Source organism: Camponotus vicinus, unplaced genomic scaffold (genome assembly GCF_025532165.1).
Source record: "Camponotus vicinus isolate PSW18456_S1 unplaced genomic scaffold, iyCamVici1.0 SCAF_2, whole genome shotgun sequence".
In the NCBI taxonomy this organism is placed as follows: domain Eukaryota; kingdom Metazoa; phylum Arthropoda; class Insecta; order Hymenoptera; family Formicidae; genus Camponotus; species Camponotus vicinus.
Window position 1 is genome coordinate 251,083 of NW_028141956.1, and position 21,329 is coordinate 272,411.

Sequence of the window (21,329 nt, forward strand, 5' to 3'; positions counted from 1 at the left end):
CATATACATTTTCACATCATAATTTTTTTTATTGTAAGAGAATTTAAAAAATTAGAATATATTAAATAAATTTTACTAGTTTTTAAGAAATATATTGAGAAATCTTACATATTAAAAATAATTATTGCAGTTAATACGTAATCTCATTAGTGTTTACTGAATCACGAATTTTATTTCTCGCAATGCTGAGGATTTTAAAGTAGATTTGTGGAATGTGGATAATTGTGACCATTTGCAATCATCTCATTACCATTCGTCGGTAAATTTCGAATCGTAATTAGTTGTGAAACGTGCCGTGAGAAGTCGCAGAGTCGGTTTCAAGGTTTCAAACAAATCTATTTTTCTCGTTGTATATTGTCTAAAAAATTGAATTTCGTTCACGAAAAATTATCGCGATTTTTTTGCGTAAAATGTTAAGTGTTCGTATGAAACATTACTTATAATCGCTATTATATGCATATAACAATAAGTATTTTGAATGAGTTAAGTGATTTTTGACATCGACAATCTCCGAGGAATTTTGCCGTTTAACAGCCACTTTTTTAGGATGGAGAAACCGGTATGCATAAACTTTGCTTTGAATACATATATAAACATATATATACTAACAATAATGATCAGAAATAATAAAAATAAAATTAATAAAAATTATACAGCATAGAATCTCAATTGTGAACATGTTCAATCTTTTATTTGCAAAATATAACACTAAGTACACGCGCGTTACTTATGTCCGTTTTTATTAATATAATTTAAACTTATTGGTAGTCACTCATCAACTTATAAGAAATGATTAACATCCACGTTTCTAACGATATAATTATATCATATATATAACAGAATATAAAATTTGATATTTTAATATTAGTCGCGTTCTACAAGTTACAATCAATAATTAAGTTTAAACCACGTTGATAGAAAAGGGTATTGATCGCTAAATAAAGATGGAAAAAAATTAAACTTTTTTTTTACAAATAATAAAGAATATTATTAGCTTGCTCTTGCATCTTTTCTTCTCTTCTCAATATTCGTTCTTCTGTGTGTGTGTCACCATATTTGGTGACCTAATTAGATAGTTGGAAAGTATAGTGCACTGCCATATTACAACGCGATATTATTGCGGTGCAATGCGGCCACGATGTCGGCGAACGCGTTGGCGGCAAATTATCCGAGCAATTACCTTGGCTACCAGAAAAATGTCCGCAAAGGTGATAGTCGCAAACTCGAAGAATGAGACGCACAAAAAAAATGTTCGAGGATTTTCTTTACGGTAGAATTATTGTTATTTAATGTATTGCATCACGCAGATTATATCTCATTAACGCTCATTAACGATCACGATAAACTAGCACCTTCTTTCACCTAATTTTATCGGCCAAATGTTTCAGCTATTGTTACATTATTTATATTTATTGGTCGATTGTTATTTATCTGCGATATTTTTTTTTAATTTTTATATACTACTGAAGACTTGAAAAAATCTCTCGATATATAAGGAATCGCATAATTCTCGCCTCATTAAGATCGCTTCCGCTCCCTTTCATTCGAGTGAAACGCTTTTTAACGAGGATTCACACATGTACACGGACAGGAAAGCCTCTTTCCCAAACATGATATAGTCGTATATCCACACAATACTTTTCGTGTAGCGACATGGCAGATGTCTTATTCGCGATAAGTTTACGACAACATTATGCTACCTTACGTAATGCGGCTCTCCTAATGTCTTAATTGGTATTCCTCGATCGAAAAGCGTCATAATATCGTAATATTAAATTAGTTAAATTATGTGTGTGTGTGTGTGTGTGACTGTTTTTTTATATATAATTATTTTATTTACTTATTTTTAAAGATATTTTTGTATGATTTTATTTACTAATTTTAAAAAATATTTTTGTATGGTTTTATTTACTTATTTTTAAAAATATTTTTGTATGATTTTTTTTCTTTGTAGCGAATTTTTCTGTCTCATATATAATAACTAAGAAATTCTAGAGAATTAAGAGACAAGTCAAATAAATACACATCAATATGAATAAGATATTGACAAAATCATTTTGCGTATATGGATGTGCATGTATAAAAATCCAAACATTTTAAAATTATTGAAATATCAAGACCAAGCTATTAATTATATAGTCATAATTTCGAAAAACGGTAAATTTATTCGACGTAATCATAATACAGAAAAAAAATATATCAGATATATAGCGTTATATACACATATATCGACATTTTAATAGCTTCATAAAATAGCGTTAGATTGAGCAATAAACATACACAAGCTTGAGATTATAAATAATTATCCATCATGCGAAAATTCTTGCTCTCGTTTAGTCATTTATGTTTTCCAGATTTCGCAATGTACTTGGAAAACTGCATGCGTCTACTTTGCACATAATATTTAGAATGCAAATGATATTAAATTAGCACGTTAGATATTTTTTTACAATAAATAGTTTTGCAAAACGAATGACTATATATCCTATATATTATATAGGAGTAAGTATATGAGAATATATACGTGCATTTTTCATCTTAAGACTTTATGTTAGTCGCTGTATTATTACTTACTACGATATTATTATCATTATCACTATCAAAAATAAAACTTTGAGACTAAAATCTTTGTTTATCGAATAAAAATTGTTGTTTATGGGTATTCAAATAGTGAAGTTTTTTCTTTGCTGAAATACTAATTCAACTATAATTAAAAAATAAGAGTTTTTTTTATAAGCTATATCAAACTTTCTATAGTGCACGATTATATATCAAAATTTCATCCATCCAAATGTTAATGGATTTTAATTGTTTTCTTTTTTTCAGGAATATAATTACAAGTTGTTTATTTAAATTAATTTTAAAATTGTTAAAAGATATGTGATGGCTTTTATCAAAGTTTTCAGGGAGAAAGTTGATGCGCGCGCATTCACGGAATTTGTCACCAAGATTAGTCAATCAGACGTGTGAAGATACTTTTATTAAACGCAGAGGAGCTTTCCCATGTCATGAATCCTTCTTCGAAGTGGGTAATCGATTCAAAACGAAACTCGCCGTCACATAATCGAGAGTGGAGAAAGGAAGATTTGTTGTAAATGGGCGCGTTTTCGTCGCCCGGAGCGATTCCGAGAGGAATTTAGCTGCTTAATCAGAAAGTTTACGTTTCACGATGGGCGCCGATCAAACGAGTACGTATCGCATGATCTTGATTCCTTAATAATATCGCTGCATTGCGTAAATTATTAATCATCATTTCGTTGCACGAACTGGCTTCTTCCCGTTGCTCTCGAACACGCTTCGGTTGCTTCACACGCTCCGCGCTCTAACTAAAATTCCAAGATCTATTTTTTTAACTTGTAATGATAGGGCTTTCGTAAGGCTCACGTTAACTCTCTATATTCGTGATGATATAAGATCCAATAAGAGACATTTCGGTATTCATTTTATATTATTTTATCACGATGCCATGATATACCGACAAAAGAAAGAAAAGAGTTTAAAAAAATTATTAAGTATACAGATAACGGAGAATATCCATATGGATAAAATCATTAAAGTATTAAACAATTTGTAAGTTAACTGACGTAACAGTTTTATTAAAATTTACATAATGTAAAAGCGAACGTTTAGAGATTAATAAGCGGTACATTTCTGCAAGAGCGTTGCTACGAATAAAATTGCGTTATATTATGCGCAGGAAGCGATGCACGAAAAAAAGTAGCTCTAAAACAGCACGTCGCGCAATTGCTTGCTCTCCGGAACACTATTTTGGATGGAATTGTATAATGGGCCAATGTCCGTTTAAGTTTTCCGCTCGATCTCGATCGATGTTAAATAATATCGTACGGGCCCCTCCTCAAGTAAATGTTTCCTATATAGTGTTTTTCTCTCGATCTTTTACTTAGTAATGAAGAAACGGAATACGAAAGGAATTTCTTTTTACCGCTTCGATCGTCGCCACAGTTAAACAACTGCTTCTTGCAAATATTTTTCCATCTTCCGAAAGTTTATTGCACTTTATTAAACTGAAACGTGTCACTTTCTTAATCTATCCATAATTTTATCCGCGAATTTCTTATGTAATGGCAAGGCATGCGCGTGAAACGCAGCATATTTATTGCAATGAACAATTTCTAATAGTTTAATTAAAATGCAAAAATAGAACAATATTTTTATTGTGCGAACTGGTAAAAAATTATCAAACAGTTATTAAAAAGCTACAAATTATGATACATAATTTGCATATGCGTATGAATATAAAAAAAATTATGATTTTATATATATATATGTATATATATATATATATATATATATATATTTATTTATTTATTATATATATTAGTAATATATATTTATTTTATATATTACAAATGTAATTTTAGTGAACTATAACTTTGGCTTTTTGATAAATTAATTTTATGATCAAACTGACTTTATCATTCAATTTAAAGATTCTTCGATTTATATGTTATTGAACGTGCGAGAAAGATCTCCTTATTTTTATCTTGTTTAATCGATATTATAGAGCATATTTTACCGGAGGAAAATACCGAGAGAAGAAGTGGGTTCCTTATTCGTAACGTTCACCGTTCTACCTGGTGGCTGTCTCCCACCTGACGGACCGCGAGAACTCTTCCCACATCGAAGAAGTAAAACTCTCGGACGTTTTCTGATCTTCAACAGTCCCGAACTCGTTCTCGTCGACGTATAAACTCGTTAAATCCAACTGGCGGCTCAGCCTCTTCCTGATCTCTCGCCTGTTTTCAAACAGGAAGGAAGGAAGAAAGGAAGGAAGACGTGCTGAATTCAATGCTAGTGTCTTGAAAGACGAGCAGAGGCGAGAATTTCTTCCGCGCCATTAGATGAAAACACGATACTGATTAGATCAAAGAAGTTGAAACAAACGTTAAGACAATAAGGGTAACGCGTCTTCTTCACATCGGATCTCAGATAGTTAAAAGAAAGTAATCTCATTTTCATTTACGAGGATTGTAAACAACAGAGACAAGCTACTGAAAGTATCCGTAAATTAATACAGGAAATTCTGATGTACCGAAATTGGTGAAACTCGAAGAAGAATACAACGGGTGCTTCGTCGTGGTGTGAACATCGGGATTGAAAGCCAGAAAGGAAATTATTTTTCGCGATGAAACGAAGATACTTGTGTTTTCTATGGACCACGTTGATACTGCGGGTGGACTTTATAGCGGCTGAAGTCGATCCTGCAATTTTAAATCCCGATTTGTCGCACTTTCAACAAGTGAGTAATACTCTGAAATTTATATCTATTCTGTATATTTTATTATTAAATGGAAATTAAAATTAGGAAAACGCATTTGTAACATTATCTAATGCATCTGATTATATAGAAAGAATTCAATTAAATTTTTGATTATATACATACATTTTACAATATTTCATATATTCACACGTTTTCTAACTTAAATTGGAAAAATTAAAGAAAACTATATTAAATGGAAATTAAAATTAGGAAAACGCATTTGTAACATTATCTAATGCATCTGATTATATAGAAAGAATTCAATTAAATTTTTGATTATAGACATACATTTTACAATATTTCATATATTCGCACGTTTTCTAACTTAAATTGGAAAAATTAAAGAAAACTATCGAGCGATGATGAATGACGATTTTTGAGAGAATTACTTTCATTTTCTTTAATGAACTCTATCACGTAACTTTCCCTTGTATCAAAAAACTTTCTTCAAATAACCGACAAAAAATTTGCATAACGGAAGTAATTGAGTAAAAATGACGGTGATGTTCATTTAATCTTTTGCACACTTAATTGTGATTCGATTTTATACTATAATTTTAGTAAACGGATTAATATTAATATATAATCGCAGATTTTTGCATTGATTTTTATCAAGAAAAAGTGCAGTTTTTTTATATCTAGAAAGAGATATCAAATGTCTATAAATATGAAAATATAATACGATATTCTTCGCACTTGTTTCGATCATGAGGATAACGCTCTCAAGATGGAAGTTATTCGCAGCTTCACAGAACATTAATTCGCGGATTACAACTTCAATTCGTTCGATAATAAAATCGATATTTGTTTCACGATACTTATTTTAAAATTACTATATTATAGTGATTAAATCGTACAAATAAGAACGAAAATTGAAGTACATATGGCGAAAACCTAGCTTTATTAGAAAATTACTTCATTTTTTACATTTTATAGCCGTGAAACTTTTGTGTCCACACATAAAATTTGCATTAAAAATTTGTATCAGAAATCTGTTGTTAATAAAAAAATAACGTTTGAGGATACACGTTATATAATCTCTAAATTATTACGAGCAATATAGTAGATATAAATTAAATGCAGTGTAGATATAAATAAATATATGTATAAAAAGTAAAAGAGAAATAATACAAAAAATTAATTCTTTTTTATAGAAATGGAATTATTTCCACGAGTTATATTAATAGTTATAGGACTTATTACTAATACATATGTCTATTTATGGGATTGGAAGAAAAAAATCAAATAATAACTATATCTTGTTTCGATCAGATCAATTCAGACCTTATATTCGATGACATCAAAGATCCATCAATCATCATTCTCACATGCGTTTCCGCAATGAGTGCCTTTAATGTTTGATTGAATTCGCGTTTCGAAATTTCTCTACAGATTCGCTTTAATATCTATTTTGCCGCGGGCACATAGATTACTAGAATGTATGCAGATTTAATGAAATTGCCTCGCCTGTGACGTAACCAGATCGTTGCCAATGTGCCTGTTGCTTCGCGGTAATTCTCAGACTATCTTTCTCGATAATCTCGATGAAGTTTCACTGCCGAGACAGTAATCATACACAAAAAAAAGAATCCCGCATTGCATTAATTACATTTCTCATTCGTCTTCTGTCAAAAGAACGAATGAGTCGTAATCATATTCACATTTCATACTCTCCTGTTTGTATTCGAATATTGCATTAATTAACATAAAATCTTCCTAACTAAATAAATTTAACGTTGCAATAATATATAATAAGTATTATAGTGACTCTTATATGAAACTTTATTTGTGTGCAAAATTCTCTTGATAGCTAATGATTGAAAAATTATAATCGAATTTCTTATATCATTATATTTAATCGTGTTTTTACGGCAAGCTTAAAAAAAATATATATATATATATATTAATTATTTATACTTATATTTATATTAATTCAGTTATTCCTTTATCTTCTTTTAAATCAAACTGTTTAATGATTACTATAGAAATTCAAATAGCGTGATAGGAAAACAACAAAGATTGCATGCATCGAAAATAGGAACGAACGAGTGCTTACCCACTAACAGAATGACTTTTGACCCTCTATCTGGTTTCTCTCTCATTTCTTCTCTCGTTTCTGTTGCATCTTCTACGTCTCTAGTTTAATGTATTCCATTTTGCATATCTTGTTCTCATTCTGATTATTAAGTTTCTCCCTGAAATCGATTTCCATTCGAATGAATTAGAAAATGTTATACACGAAATTATTTATAGGATTCTGTCTCGATATAAAACTTAAATCCAAACAATTTTTAATGATATACTTTAAGAAAATATTAATCCTTAGATGCGGTAATGATTTATGATAAATTGTCAAATGTCAAATTGTCAAATGATTTATGATAAATATATAAAAAATTATATTGTATACAAAAGAAGAGCGTATCTTAATAAATCCAAAATTTTTAATATAAATAAAAAGTATATATTTTTCTTTCTTTCATCATCTAATTAATAATTTTTATATCGGCAAAAGAGAAAACTAAAAATTATATATAATTTTTAATCTTAATAATTTTTATATCGGCAAAAGAGAAAACAATTTTATATAAATAATTTCTTCTTATTAAATCGATAAAGGGGAGCATTCTCTCTCGAAAGGTAATTGTCGTTAATTGAGAAGGTATATCGGAAGTGGATCCAAACGTGGAACGATCGCAGAACCTTTCACTCAAGCCATTGAGAAAACGTTCAAGTTTCCATGTATGGTGCAAAGAGTATTCCGTGTGCATATAAGAGGAAATATGTACGTATGACGGATATTCAGTTGAAGTAGCTTCCGGTTTGTCTCCTCTTCCGAGACATTCGGGCGATGTACACACACTGTGTATAAACAAGAACTTTCTAATGCGAAAACAACGGGAAAACATTTGCCTTTGTCGAAGAAGAGAAATATCTCTGATACATCTAATTAGATATACAATCGATATTTGCAATGACGCATTTTGCTTGTAATGGCATAATTATTCTCATACAACATGACTCATTTGTGTTAGAATTTGCATATTATATTTTTCTTTCTCTCTTTCTCTCATCTTTATTATTTTTATATAATTAGGAAAGTGTATAAAATACACTTACATGATAAAAATATTTTCATTATTAATTAAAGTGCGTTTTAAAAATATGTCTAAAATAATACATATAATAAAAAGTTTCTTATGTATAATATTACATTTTATGATTAAAAAATGATTAAAGCACATAAATACACATTCTATGCGATTCTGTAATTTACATAAGAAGAATTATGATTTTTTTAATGTAGACTAGTTTAATCTTTCATAGCGATATCGCTGCATACATAGCGCAATTTTAGAATTTTTTTGAAATAAACAACAAAATTATTGATATAAACACATACACGCGTATTATAAGCGCAAATACAAATGTATACATATATACTTATCACCATTTTATAACATTTTTCTAACATGCATAGAGAGACCCTTTTTAATTCATAAATCGAATATTGCTTGGTAGCAGGAATGCAAAAGCAATTTTTCCTCATTGTTCCTTCATTCGTTGAAATGGTGCTCCAATTGCTGCGATACCCTTCTCATTTCATATTTCTTTTTCTTGTTGAGAACATTCAGAGCATATCGAGAATAAATACATGCAAAATTATTCTTCTAAATGTGATTCATACGTATATGTGTATGTGAGAAATGCATTTGTTAAAATTTATCCCAACATCACGTAACAGCAAATAGAATATTTATGTTTAAAAATTATTTCAAAATATACTCATGTATACGATTCAAAAGAATTGTGTGTATCCATTCTTCTTAACTTTTTGAAATTATTTCCGTTCATACATAATATTTCTCAAGTTCCTTTCTCTCTTTCCCTCTCTTTCTCTCTGTCTTTTGAATTTTTAATTAATGCATTAAGAAATCGCAATATCTGTCGGCCCATTGATCTATATGATAAGGAAATATATCAAATCTTCTCGCAATCTTTGCTTATTCGAGGACACAAAGTAAGATCGAGGCAAATATACAGGACAATGGGTGAAGGTGAAGGATGCCACAAGATCTTTCACTTTCTCCAGAAACCTTCCTCTGAGAATAACAGAACGAATATAGCGTGAAGACACGAGCAAAAATTTTCATTATTTCATTATTTTGTGGGAACAGTTGAACAGATGTAATTAATTTCTCGGGCGAGAGGAAATTACGCAATCTATTATTAGCTGGAAATCTTGTGAACGTTCTTCGGAGAGTAGAATAAAGTATAAAACGTGTGTCGGAAAGAAATCCGTATCAGCAGCTATCTTAAGTGAAAATTCATTATTCATTTTAATGAAATTAATTACATACGACGCATTGGTTTATCGTCGATTACATCTATACTATTTGCCTAATTAAACTATTGTCCAGACTGTGCATTTTTAAAATCACGATAACAGAATAATGCGGAAGAAAAAGGCTGACTTTCATCTCGCAAGTATATATATGTTAAGCATTTCGAATATAAACGCTTAACAACTGTTCTGTAAAATACATGTGATAATTATAAACATTTAAAAAAATGTTGTTTCGCCTATTGAAATGATGAGATCTCGATATATCTTTTATAATCATTTTTTAATCGTATCTACAATATATAACATTTCTGTTATTATATTCCAATTTCTCACAATTGTCAGTTAGGTAATATAATCGATAATCAAATCTATAATTATAGACAATTGGCTGTAATCATAGAATCATATGTATTTAATTTACACAGTACTATTCTTTTGTCCAAATCAATTTACTTATTTTTACGTAATATTACAGATTATAATCGTAGAACGAGACAGACAAATTATCAGTTGGCCAATAATCTGCTTCACTTTACGCAAACGCTATTTAACGAAATATCCCATTGCTAGAATAGTCCACTATGATTTCGACACATCACACCGTACGAATCTTTACACGCGAATCGTCTTTGCAATCTTTACGACGCAAATGTTCACGACGTTAGTGTCTTCCACAACTAAATTACAACGCAACAAAACAATCATTTATAGTAATGTGTAAATGATTGAATAATGATGCCTATTTATATATTCTCTCAGAAATACCTATTATATATTTTACAAGAAAATTACTGAGCGTTTTACGTTCTTTTTGTAAAATGAGATCACATTCAGCTATTTCGACATTAAAAATTAATCTCGCATTTTATTACTTTCTCGCAAACTCAAAGTTTACGACAAAAAGGTTTTTCTTTCTTAAAGCAACTTTTCCGAATAATTAATTTCTTGTCATATTATTTCTTTAAGCTTCGTCGAACAATCTTGTTCGTGACTCGTGAATTAAAAGTTGAGGTGGAAACGGGAAATATTCAATGTTACCGCATCGTTTTACTTTCTTCCATGGTCGATCTAACGACGACAACGCTTGATCGCTATAATTGCTATAAGTGCTAATAATCGGCGATCAAATGCTATTTAAGATAGATTACGAGCGATTGAAGAGAACGTTACGAATAACGCGTCACGTAAGGACACGATGCTTATATCGGGAAGAAAGTTACGTTTACTGATCAGTTTTACAAGCTACAATGTTAGTAAAGAAGTTGCGATGTTGCATTGTTTTTCCTTAAAATATTTCTTGCAATATCAATTTCTAGAAATAATGTACATCTTTTACTATATATATATGCTCTTATAATCTTCTACTATTCTGCTTAAGAATTTGAAGAAAATTTTAACAAAAAGAGAGTTACAAAGATTAGATTGGAATTTTTTATGATACATAAAGAAATAATTATTATTATTTCATTAAAAACAACTATTATATTTTATTTACCTCTAGATGAGCTTTTTTAAAGTTCGAATAGAAGGTGAAACTATATAATATTTCAACCTTTCTATAAATCAAGATACGATGTCGCCTTGTGATTATCTAATTAATCAATTTCTCCTCGACTGAAATTAAAGATTTAAAATTTTTTTCCTTTTATTTTTTTTCATTATTCACTTTTACTATTTGATTTGCATATGACGTCGCATAATATATCAAAAATTCCTATTTCGATGATAAATAAATATTTAATGATGCAATGACATCCATTTATTATGAATCGTATTTATTATACTTTTAATCTCGCGTAGATTTTAAATATTACATAATATAATTTTTGTACATCTTTCAAGCATTAACGATACAAGCAGAAGGTTTTTTCAGCCTAATAAGAATAAAATTCTATATTATTTTTATATTACAAGATGCTCTATTTATATAGCAAATGTAATTTATTTAAAAATATAATTTACAGTTAAAAATGTTTACTAAATAAAATAAAATAGAAAATTTATCTAAACTAGAAAAAATTGTTCGATTCAAATATTATTTAAAAAATTAATAAAATCCCATATTTCACGGTATAATCCATACTTTAGCGAATTAATTATGCGAAATTTGTTAATTCGTATAAAGAAATGTATGCAAATATACTTAATGATATTTAATGATTCGGCAAAGATTCGCAAAGCGTAATTTTTTGTAGCGTGCAAAATTTTCCGGATATTTCTGATCGATTGGATAACTTCCGCGCACTATATATTTTTTTCTTCTCATTCGTGCGCGAAACCACCTTGGAAATCGCTTCCGATTCATCCTTTTTCACTTGAAAATACACCAGGTTGAAAATGCACTAGGCGGTTTCGCGAGTAATGGCAGTGAAACGGAAAGTGCGAATTTCGACTGACCCCAGAGGTGAAGTTTCTCTCGTTGATTCTCTTGAGCAGAAAGACATACTAATTATTTCTGAGAGAAATTTTCATCTATTAACATTAATGCCAACAGAATCAAGAAAAAACTAATTTAAAAAATGTCATATACATATTGTCATAATGTGTGTATAATATTACACATATGTTATATTGTATCGTCGAAATATTTAATTGTGCTAAATTTAATGTAGAGACTCTTTTACATAAAAATAAGATTATCATTTTTATTTGTATAATAGAATTTTTAAAAAATTATTGCAAATTTTGGTATAATAATTTGACTTCTTAATTACAAAAAGAACTACTATACAACTACCATATATATAGAAAACAAATTTTGGTTTTATATACATAATTGTAGCTATAAATTATATAATAGCTAAAATTTTGAAAATCTGAAGCGAATGCATAAAAATTAATGCTATAATATTTATTTTTACTTTAGAATACATTCTCTATTGTGCTAAATTTTATTTATTTAATCGCTCCTTCTTCAAATTTTTCTCGATATAATAGAAAGAAAACAGTAAATTTTTAGTTCTAAAAAAAAGATATTTTTTTCTTTAAAATTCAATTTACTTTAACGTAATATTTTAATTATAATGTACATATATAGTAATTATAGCAATAATTACTTTTTGTTAGTTTAATTTATTAATTAAAATGATATAATAAGAACAACGTTTTTAACGTTTTAAATATTAACGTTTTTCTTTTAAACAATTAGATAATGGAAAAATGACATTTATTTATAAAGAAAATTATAACATTTTAGATAATTGATTAAAATAATACGAGATAATCTGATTAAATGTATTGTTTTCGTTGATAGGAGGTATTACGAAATATAGTAAGGAAAATGCTCTTTATGAAGAAACATTCCAAACTTGCCTTTCTTTTGGCCTTTCTTTTTGTAGAAAAGTGAAGGAATACATATATAAGTTGCATAAGCGACTATGCGGTACTTTATGTCAGTTAGTGAATGCACTCGTCTGATCGTGCATGCTAACAAATTATGCAATCATGAGCGTAAAATAAGAGTAGTACAGTGTGATTATCAACATTATTTATCTACAATATTCTGATTTTGAATAAATTTATATATGGGCACGGTTGAATGTAGAAAAATATGATGTAGGAAGTAAAATGCACACAGTACTCGAATACGTTTATTTTATCTTTTCCAGATTAAAAAGAAATAGAAAATATTTTTAAATATTTCTCTTACAAACTTTTAAGCAAAATACTTTACAAATGAATTAATTACAATAGTGATTATATAAAACGAACTTATATGTATCGTTTGCAAAAAATTATAACAACATTGAAGAAGTCAAAAGCATGATATAAAACTAGTTCGTGAAACTCTACATAAAGTATAGATTCACCAATAAATAATATAGCAATAAAAGTTCAACATAAAATTTAAAAAGATTTGAAATTAAAACAATTAAATTTTAAAAATCAAACTAGTTTGGACTTTGAATATATTTTTTAAAAATTTCTATAATTAAAATTTAATCACATCAATTTTTTTTATTTTGACACTAAGGAAAACAGATAAATTTGTCATAATGTCACATAAAAAGAGAGAGATGCAGCAGCTCTTTCTCCAATTATCGACTTGATCAAAACAACAATGGTTTCTCATCGTTTAACAATTACACTACCTATATTTATCAAGGCGATTATCGTGCGATGCATGACTATTGTAAAAGCTAAGTGCAGTCCAGTGGTTGTGAGTTTCCCACAGGTAGAAAAAAAAGGGGAACGTTTATTCCAGTCGCGGTTTTCTAGCTCCTTTTCGCTACGAATATTATAAACTGTTCCTTGATCTTTGAATTGTCTAGAAAACCGATAATCGCTTCAAGCGAGTAAGAGAATGTTGTGACGTTAAATGTTTGGAATGAATTATATATTCCATTTCCTTTGCTATCATTTTTTTGAAAATTGTATACGATATACTTAGAAAAGTAAACGGATTTAATGGATTTACAAAAGCTTACAAATTGTTTTATATTTGATGCACATAATTGTTTTATATTTGATAAAAATTTTTAATTATAAAATGAATTAAGCTTTACGACTGTAAAACAAACATAATAAAATCATTTAAATTTTTCATTAAATTTAAATGACTGTTATTTTAAATTATAATAATTTGCGATTTGGTAAATTTTGTAAAACATTGTGATGTGTGTTTAACGTTGAAAATTAAAAATATTCAAGTTGACAAGTTAAATGCGCAATTATATCGCACATGAAGTGATTTACTGCAACATCTACCGGTAGATAATACGAAAGTGAGAGGATTTCTCGTGTAAATCGCATTGATCGGAGTGCTCTGTTTCTGAACACGGAAATTGTTACAATTGCAATAATATTAAGCGACATGTAATAGTGCACTTATAATGCTACGTACCTATTGAAATTTATTTATACACGATTTGTGGTTTCTAATATAATAATAAATATATATGTTCGTTAAAGTATCTGACCCTCTCTATCCGCTTCATTTTACGTTACATTGTTTTGTTAAATATATGTAAAAGTATAAACTGTCGGTTGCAAAATATTATCACAATTGTATTTGTTCGTTTTTAGCATCTTTGAAATGTGTATAGGAGTCTAGAAAACATCTCCATATACTCAAAGATTTAAAAAAAAATAAAAGAAGAAGTGAAAATATTCTCTTAAAATTATTTTTAGAACAAAAGTATAGAGAAAGAAATAAAAGTATTCTCTTAAAATTATTTTTAAAACAAAAGTAAAATTTATTTTTTTGTGTACTCTTGCGTTTGTTTCCAAAAAATTTTCTTTTTATAAATGTCATTTGAAAAAGGAGGAAATTTTTATTTTTAGCATTTCCGCTCACACATCAAAGCTTTATAATTATTTATCGATTTATCGATGGAATACTCGACACGATTTTGAGTTGAATTTCCGCAAAATCTAAATATGTGTGATAAATCGTCGAATAGGGTGCCTCGTCATTCTTACTACAGTACTTTGAAGTTTCTCTGTGAAGACGTCGTCACTTTCTAGGCCTCAATTATCTTCCGACAGAAGCAAACTATTTCTCGAGGCGATCGCATAAATTGTCAGGTGGCTCATTTGCAACTATGACATAGAGAGAGAAGGAAAAAAAGAGAGAGAGATTCAATTCCAGAAAAGATATTAAAAATTCTTTCCGTAATTCGAAATGCACATGTTTCTTGGCATCATTTAAGTGTTATCCTTTCACAAATTTTAATATTCCGACTGTTTTGCATTATGTGCATGCTCCTATAAAATATATTTTGCTGTACTAGATTTCAATGTTTTTTGTCGCGGAAAATGGCAAATACTAGAAAGCAATAGGAATCTGCGATTTCTTAATGCGCAACTTAATCATGTCGATCGCTTAGGATCAGACGTGTGAACGATTGATCGCGCTCGCAGATTACTTTTTATTGCTTATAGAACTGAAATTTACCGTTTCTAGTTAGTGAGATCAAAGTGCACACACCGAGAAATGCGAAAATGGAAAGTTCAAAATAGATTGTGCATAATCGTCACATCCTTGTAACACTTAACAAGTGTCACAGCGCCAAAATAATACACAATTTTTGTCTTATAATCGATTTCTATCAACACTTTTATGAATCATTAGTTTTCATTATCGTGATCATTGACATGATATAAAAGATTTATATCCATTCATCATATTAATATTAATAAGCTGAAAGAATAAAATTATAGCCAATATGATATAAAAAAATACAATTTGCAAAATGCAATGATGTATGAATAATTTTAAAAATTACTTGCAGTGCCTTCATGTAAAATTATCTTGTCACGGTATTTGAAGTTGAACTAGTATGTTATTGAAACCAGTATCAATAACCTTACACTTGTCAGTTCAAAAAAAATTCATTTGACATATCAGGCAAGATTTATCAAGAAATGTATGTAAATATAATAAAATTATTTCAATGCAAATAACAATAATAATTATATAATAAAAGTTAAGCATAAATTTTTTCTCATTAATATTATTTTCTCCTCAAATTATCGTGAACTTACATTTAATTAAACTTTTGTTTATAAATTTTAAATCAACTTCATTATTTTATTATTGCTTTTGATAATTTAGGAGAAATTCCGTGTGTGAATAACGTAATTTTTAATAGTCTATAACAAACGACGATATGTTATATAAATAATTTAACTGATGTAGAAAATTACATGTAAATATTTGTTGAACAGATTTCTCGAAATGAATGTCAATGAAATGAAATGTATAATTGATTTGGAGCAAAAATGGAATATTGTGCTGACATTTTAAAATGGAATTCCTGAAATTATTGCTTATGTTATTTCACTTTGCATGGTATTTAAACTATTATTTTAATCGTCAACTTATTCCAGATCTTTTCTATAAATAATAATAAAAATTTTTTAGGAATAATGCACTTTGTTTTCGACAATTAAAGCGACAATGTGGTGACTTTATAGTAACGATTATCGTAAAACATAATGAATATAACATTCAGATATTTATATAAATACTTATAAAAAAATTCAACATGACTTTTTTTGAATAAAAAATACTATGAATATTTTATAAACGCGACAACTGCAAATTGCTGAAATCGTTTAATGATGCAAAATGCGGATATCAACCGTGAGAATGTTATATAAAGAACCAGTTTATATACATATATGCCGATATCCATTCAAACATGATATGTAAGTTGTTATGTATGCGAAAGGCGCGAAATGGAAACTGCAGTAGGTCGCACTTTCTCGAGAAGACGCAGAAAAGACTGTCTCACAAGTCCACGACAGCAGAAGGCATCCAAGAGAAAGGAAGATCGAGCAATGCTTCTCTTAATTATGGCCACCTTAATTATTCACATCTTCCTCGCGCTCACAATAAAAGAAACGATAAATTTGAGAGCGCGCTATACATAGTCTTGTATTGCAATAATAGCAGCGATGAAATCAATAAACAGGAATTAGCAAGTTTGACACTTCGGAGAAATGAAATCTTTAATAAATTTCTAAATTTATTACATAGCACGCACACACAAGAGTTATAGCCAACTGTCGATCTAAAGATGTATGATATTTATATAAATGTTTATATAAATATTATATAAATGTTTATATAAATGTTTATATAAATATTGTTTATTGTTAAAATTCAAGAATTAATTTCAATTCATTGAATTGTTAATTTTACAATATAAAAACTTGTTATTTGATCTTCCTAATTAACTTTTTTCCTTTTACTCTGCACCTATGACGAACTATATATTGTGCACATGCGAATGCACACAAGTCATACTTGAGTAATTAGAAAAATTATTTTTGAAGGGCTATTTTTTTATTAAAAATTTTATTTAAAAAAATACGTATCGTGACATAAATGTCAATCTGTTTATTTATTGTGCACTAATTAGGGTACAGAACAAAAGTGAGTATATACGTGTCAACTCTTAAATTATAAAGTAATCTTCTCAATTTTCATTTATTATTAATTTTCAGTGAACTTTAGAATTTAAATGTATAATAATTCAAGCTTATGACATGTATTGAATCGTCGCGAATCGCTAAATAGATCTTAAGTATTTGCTTTCGCTTTTAAAAGATTTTATCTTGTTATACATAGCACGTCTAATAAAATATTTTAGTAAAATGAAAATATGCAAAAAGTAATTAACTGCGGTCATTTACGATAAGAATAAAGAATAAAATTAATTAGACTAATACTATAAGAATTAAATTATTAAGTTTTCAATATTCTCATATTTTTTATATTCTTTGCTACTTTTTCATTACTATTCTTGAACATGTCAGCACGCTTGTAATTTAATTATGAAAATTCTATATTTTATAAGATATTGAAATGAAAAATTACATTTATTATTTGTTTTATTTATTTATTTATGATTTACTTTTTCCTTAAAAATTAATGATATATTTATAATGATTTTTCTTTAAGAAATAATAATATATTTAATAGAAATTTTCTGTTTCTAGGGCCGCATTGTGCATGATCCGCGACCTCGTCTCTCAGTTTCTCAGCAAGCCCAGATATTAAGCGACGTACAGCAACATCAGCAACGATATCGACGTCCTACGCAAGATACCAAAAACTCGCGGGTAACAGCTTTTCCCCCATATGATCAGGTACAATCTAGTACGCCGTATGCTTCCTTGGCTAAATACAAGGTCGATCGAACAAAGCAACAACAGTTGCAGCAATTGCTTCAGCAGCAACAACAGGTGCAACAACTTTTACAACGACAACAACAAAAGATCGCTCAGCAATTTAGTGCTTCAAATTTAGTGAATGGCGGTGGCTCAACTCAGACACCACAATTCCAGCAGCAACAATACAATAATGGCCAGTACAATCAGAATGGCTTCCAAAATCTTCATCAAGATTTATCGCAACCACTGTTTAGCGATCAGCAGACATTGCAGCTGCAAGATTATATCGAAAAACAACGCGAACTGGAACTGTTGCAAAAGCAACGACAACAATTGCTGTATGAGCAGCAAGAATTGCGTAGGCAGCAAGAGCAACTACGACTTGAGCAACTACAAAGACTCACGTCCACTACGGCACCTCTGTCAACCGCAACATCGGCCCCGATTGTTGTCAGCACCACTTCCACGCCATTACTATTATCTTCGCCAAAGGCGCGACGAATCACACCATCGGAAGCAGAGCTTTTTCTTAAGGCAATTGCTAATCATCAGAAAAAATATACAACAACAGCAATATCAACAACAAGCACGACGACCACTACTACCACACCTTCGCCATCTAAACATCTAATAAATTCCAAGACTCGGGAGATATCGGAGAATCTACTCAGTCTTATTCAGGACCAAGAAAATCGATTGGCGCAGCAGGTCAAACCGAAGCCGCAGATCAAAGTGATTTATCAAACCGATAAACCCAGCACTACACAACAAAATTCCGGCGGTAAAAGCAGAAGTTCCCAACAATCCGCGATTTCTGAGAGGGAACTATTGCTAAAACAGCTTAAGCTCGCTTTAGCCCAGTCCGGTGACGATGATGATGTTATCAGAAATGTCACTACCAGAGATCTGATATTGCCGAACGGCAAGAAGATTCAGCTTATTCATGCGCCAAACGGTTTGCCTTCCATTGCACCATCAACCGATAGCTCTACTCTTCAGACATCGAGTCTATTACCTTCGACGACAACCATCAAGCCGCCGAAGACAATCTTTGAGGAGTTAACAAAGGGTGGTGTGCTGCCACCAGGCGCTGATTTCGAAATTATCCGACAAAAGAGCGACGGAAAGCTTGAGGAGATCGGCAAGACGCCCATCATTCAGAATCCGGCAAAGAAGGTCACGTTTGTGGTATTAGAGGAGCAGCCGGATGGCAGTTACAAAGTGCAGGGTATCAAAGGTAATGCCAATGACAAGGAAAGCGGCACCGATGTTGAATCCATCGTTGAGAAGATTAAAAAAGGCGAGCTGAAATTACCACCCAGCTCATTCGTATCGACTACCCAGCCTTCCACGATCGAACATTTTGAATCCAGCTTCGATCCAAATTTAGTGTCCGCTGGTACATCCAGATCGTCTCTTCAATCTGTCAGCACCACAGCGGCGACTTTCAGACCAACCACTCTTAGATCCACCTCAAAATATAGTGAAAGGTATAAGCATATTATTTGTTTATTTACATAAATATATGCTCTTTATTCTTTAGCTTAATTTATTTGAAAATCATCGCGATAGATAGTTGTAACAGTTTCTGTTCTACGTGCTTGATGCTTGAAATATAATACACTTAGCTTTTTTCCGCTATGTATATTTGATTCAATATGACATTTTTGCATTTTATCTATTTTTATTTAGCAAAGTAATAAGCAATGCTTGCGGAATTTTTAAATGAGCGGATTTTTTAAATGAAAAAATTAAATTTTCAGCAAGCCACCAACGACAGATTACTTTCCTTACATTACGGTCTCACCAAACTCAGTGTCCACGACCGACAAGTACGTGACCTCGGCATCCAGTGTCACGGGCCATGTATACAATGCGTTAAGTCCCAGCCCGACCAAGACGAGCTTGTCAGACCACATTCCGCGAGTGACCACCAAGTATTCATCATCCACTAGAAGTCAATTTATTCCGACGATGGCTCCGGTGAACGAAATCGTGACAACGGTGTCGCCGACAACCTCTTACATCCATTTCTCTAGAATTCCATCGACGGAAGTCTCGTCGACGTTGAAAGCATCATCTTATAGCACCTTACAATCTAGTTCGCAGAACAGCAATATCGTTTCGCAGGGAAAAGACTATGAAAGCACCACCGTGTTGCCTTCAACGGAAATTCCGTCGGAAAGTTTAGCCTCGCTATTGAGGAGAGAGGGTCTTTTCGCTATGGCAAAATATCTGAGGCAATCAGGATTGGATAATGTATTAAACGAAACTGGTGAGTCGATTGTCAAATGTGCTTGTGATAATTTGGATAATAAAAACTTATGACTCTTTGTAACATAGGAAACGCACGTGTTAAGAAATATATAGATGGCTATTTAAAGGAAGTTTTATAAATGAAAATAAAGATTTTGGAGACTTTCAAACTTTCGCTTTCATAATTTGCATCGATATTAAGCGAAAGTTGATTTAGACTTGATTTTATGATTCTAAAAAAAGATTTTCAGTCATCTAATGATATAGTCGTTTCAGTATCAATGAATAATTTAGAAAGCAAATTCTTTGTAAACCGTTTATAAACATTAACTGATTTAATGCAAATATATGCATTCCACTTTTGTTTGAGAAATTTGTAGCAAGAATACAGTTTATAAAGCAAATATATAGCAAAATATGATAGTATTATATTTAACAAAAATGTTTAATATATCCTGAAACAAAATTTAATAAATTAACATAAAATAATATATTAGAGAAGTAAAGATTTATATAGAATATTAAATAATTTTGCAAAATACATTTTCTGCGCAATATTACAAGACCGCCGCAGTCTTGTTCAACAATACTGCAAGGCGGAGGCTAACTTACATCTCAAAGTTTCTGTCAGACTCAAACGGTTGTACAAATAATCCCGGTTGGTGGGCCGTGTCTCTCTTTACACAATCTACCGTCATTTGTATCTCGTGTTTCGCTTTAGTCGTGCAACGTTCATTAGAAAAATGTTCTCACGACTCACTTGCCGAGATTTCGACACAGTTGCCTCTCTATCTTACGAGAACACAAAGACAAGGCGTTCCT

General features: G+C 30.3%; 1 protein-coding gene and 2 long non-coding RNA genes across 9 annotated transcripts in view; all 3 read left to right on the plus strand.

Annotated features, from left to right (window-relative positions):
* LOC145967493 (uncharacterized) overlaps positions 1-21,329 on the plus strand; it is a 24,966-nt gene continuing 3,637 nt past the window's right edge. Inside the window, exons 1-6 of one of the 7 annotated variants that reach the window (XM_083092455.1) lie at positions 1-559; positions 1,073-3,188; positions 4,526-5,260; positions 18,078-18,227; positions 18,294-19,741; positions 20,015-20,526. In XM_083092455.1, the coding sequence (XP_082948581.1) occupies positions 5,147-5,260; positions 18,078-18,227; positions 18,294-19,741; positions 20,015-20,526 (2,224 nt within the window). In that variant the 5' untranslated portion in view covers positions 1-559; positions 1,073-3,188; positions 4,526-5,146. Of the gene's footprint in view, positions 3,189-4,525; positions 5,261-18,077; positions 19,742-20,014; positions 20,527-21,329 lie in introns of all 7 variants that reach the window. The other 6 variants (XM_083092450.1, XM_083092451.1, XM_083092454.1 and 3 more) reach the window with 6 other exon arrangements.
* On the plus strand, positions 9,108-11,335 carry LOC145966671 (uncharacterized). Its single transcript, XR_014437125.1, has 4 exons — positions 9,108-9,769; positions 10,105-10,289; positions 10,596-10,878; positions 11,131-11,335. It is a non-coding gene; the product is annotated as an uncharacterized LOC145966671 (long non-coding RNA).
* On the plus strand, positions 14,801-17,221 carry LOC145967500 (uncharacterized). The gene is made up of 4 exons (XR_014437436.1): positions 14,801-15,155; positions 15,863-15,997; positions 16,299-16,422; positions 16,495-17,221. It is a non-coding gene; the product is annotated as an uncharacterized LOC145967500 (long non-coding RNA).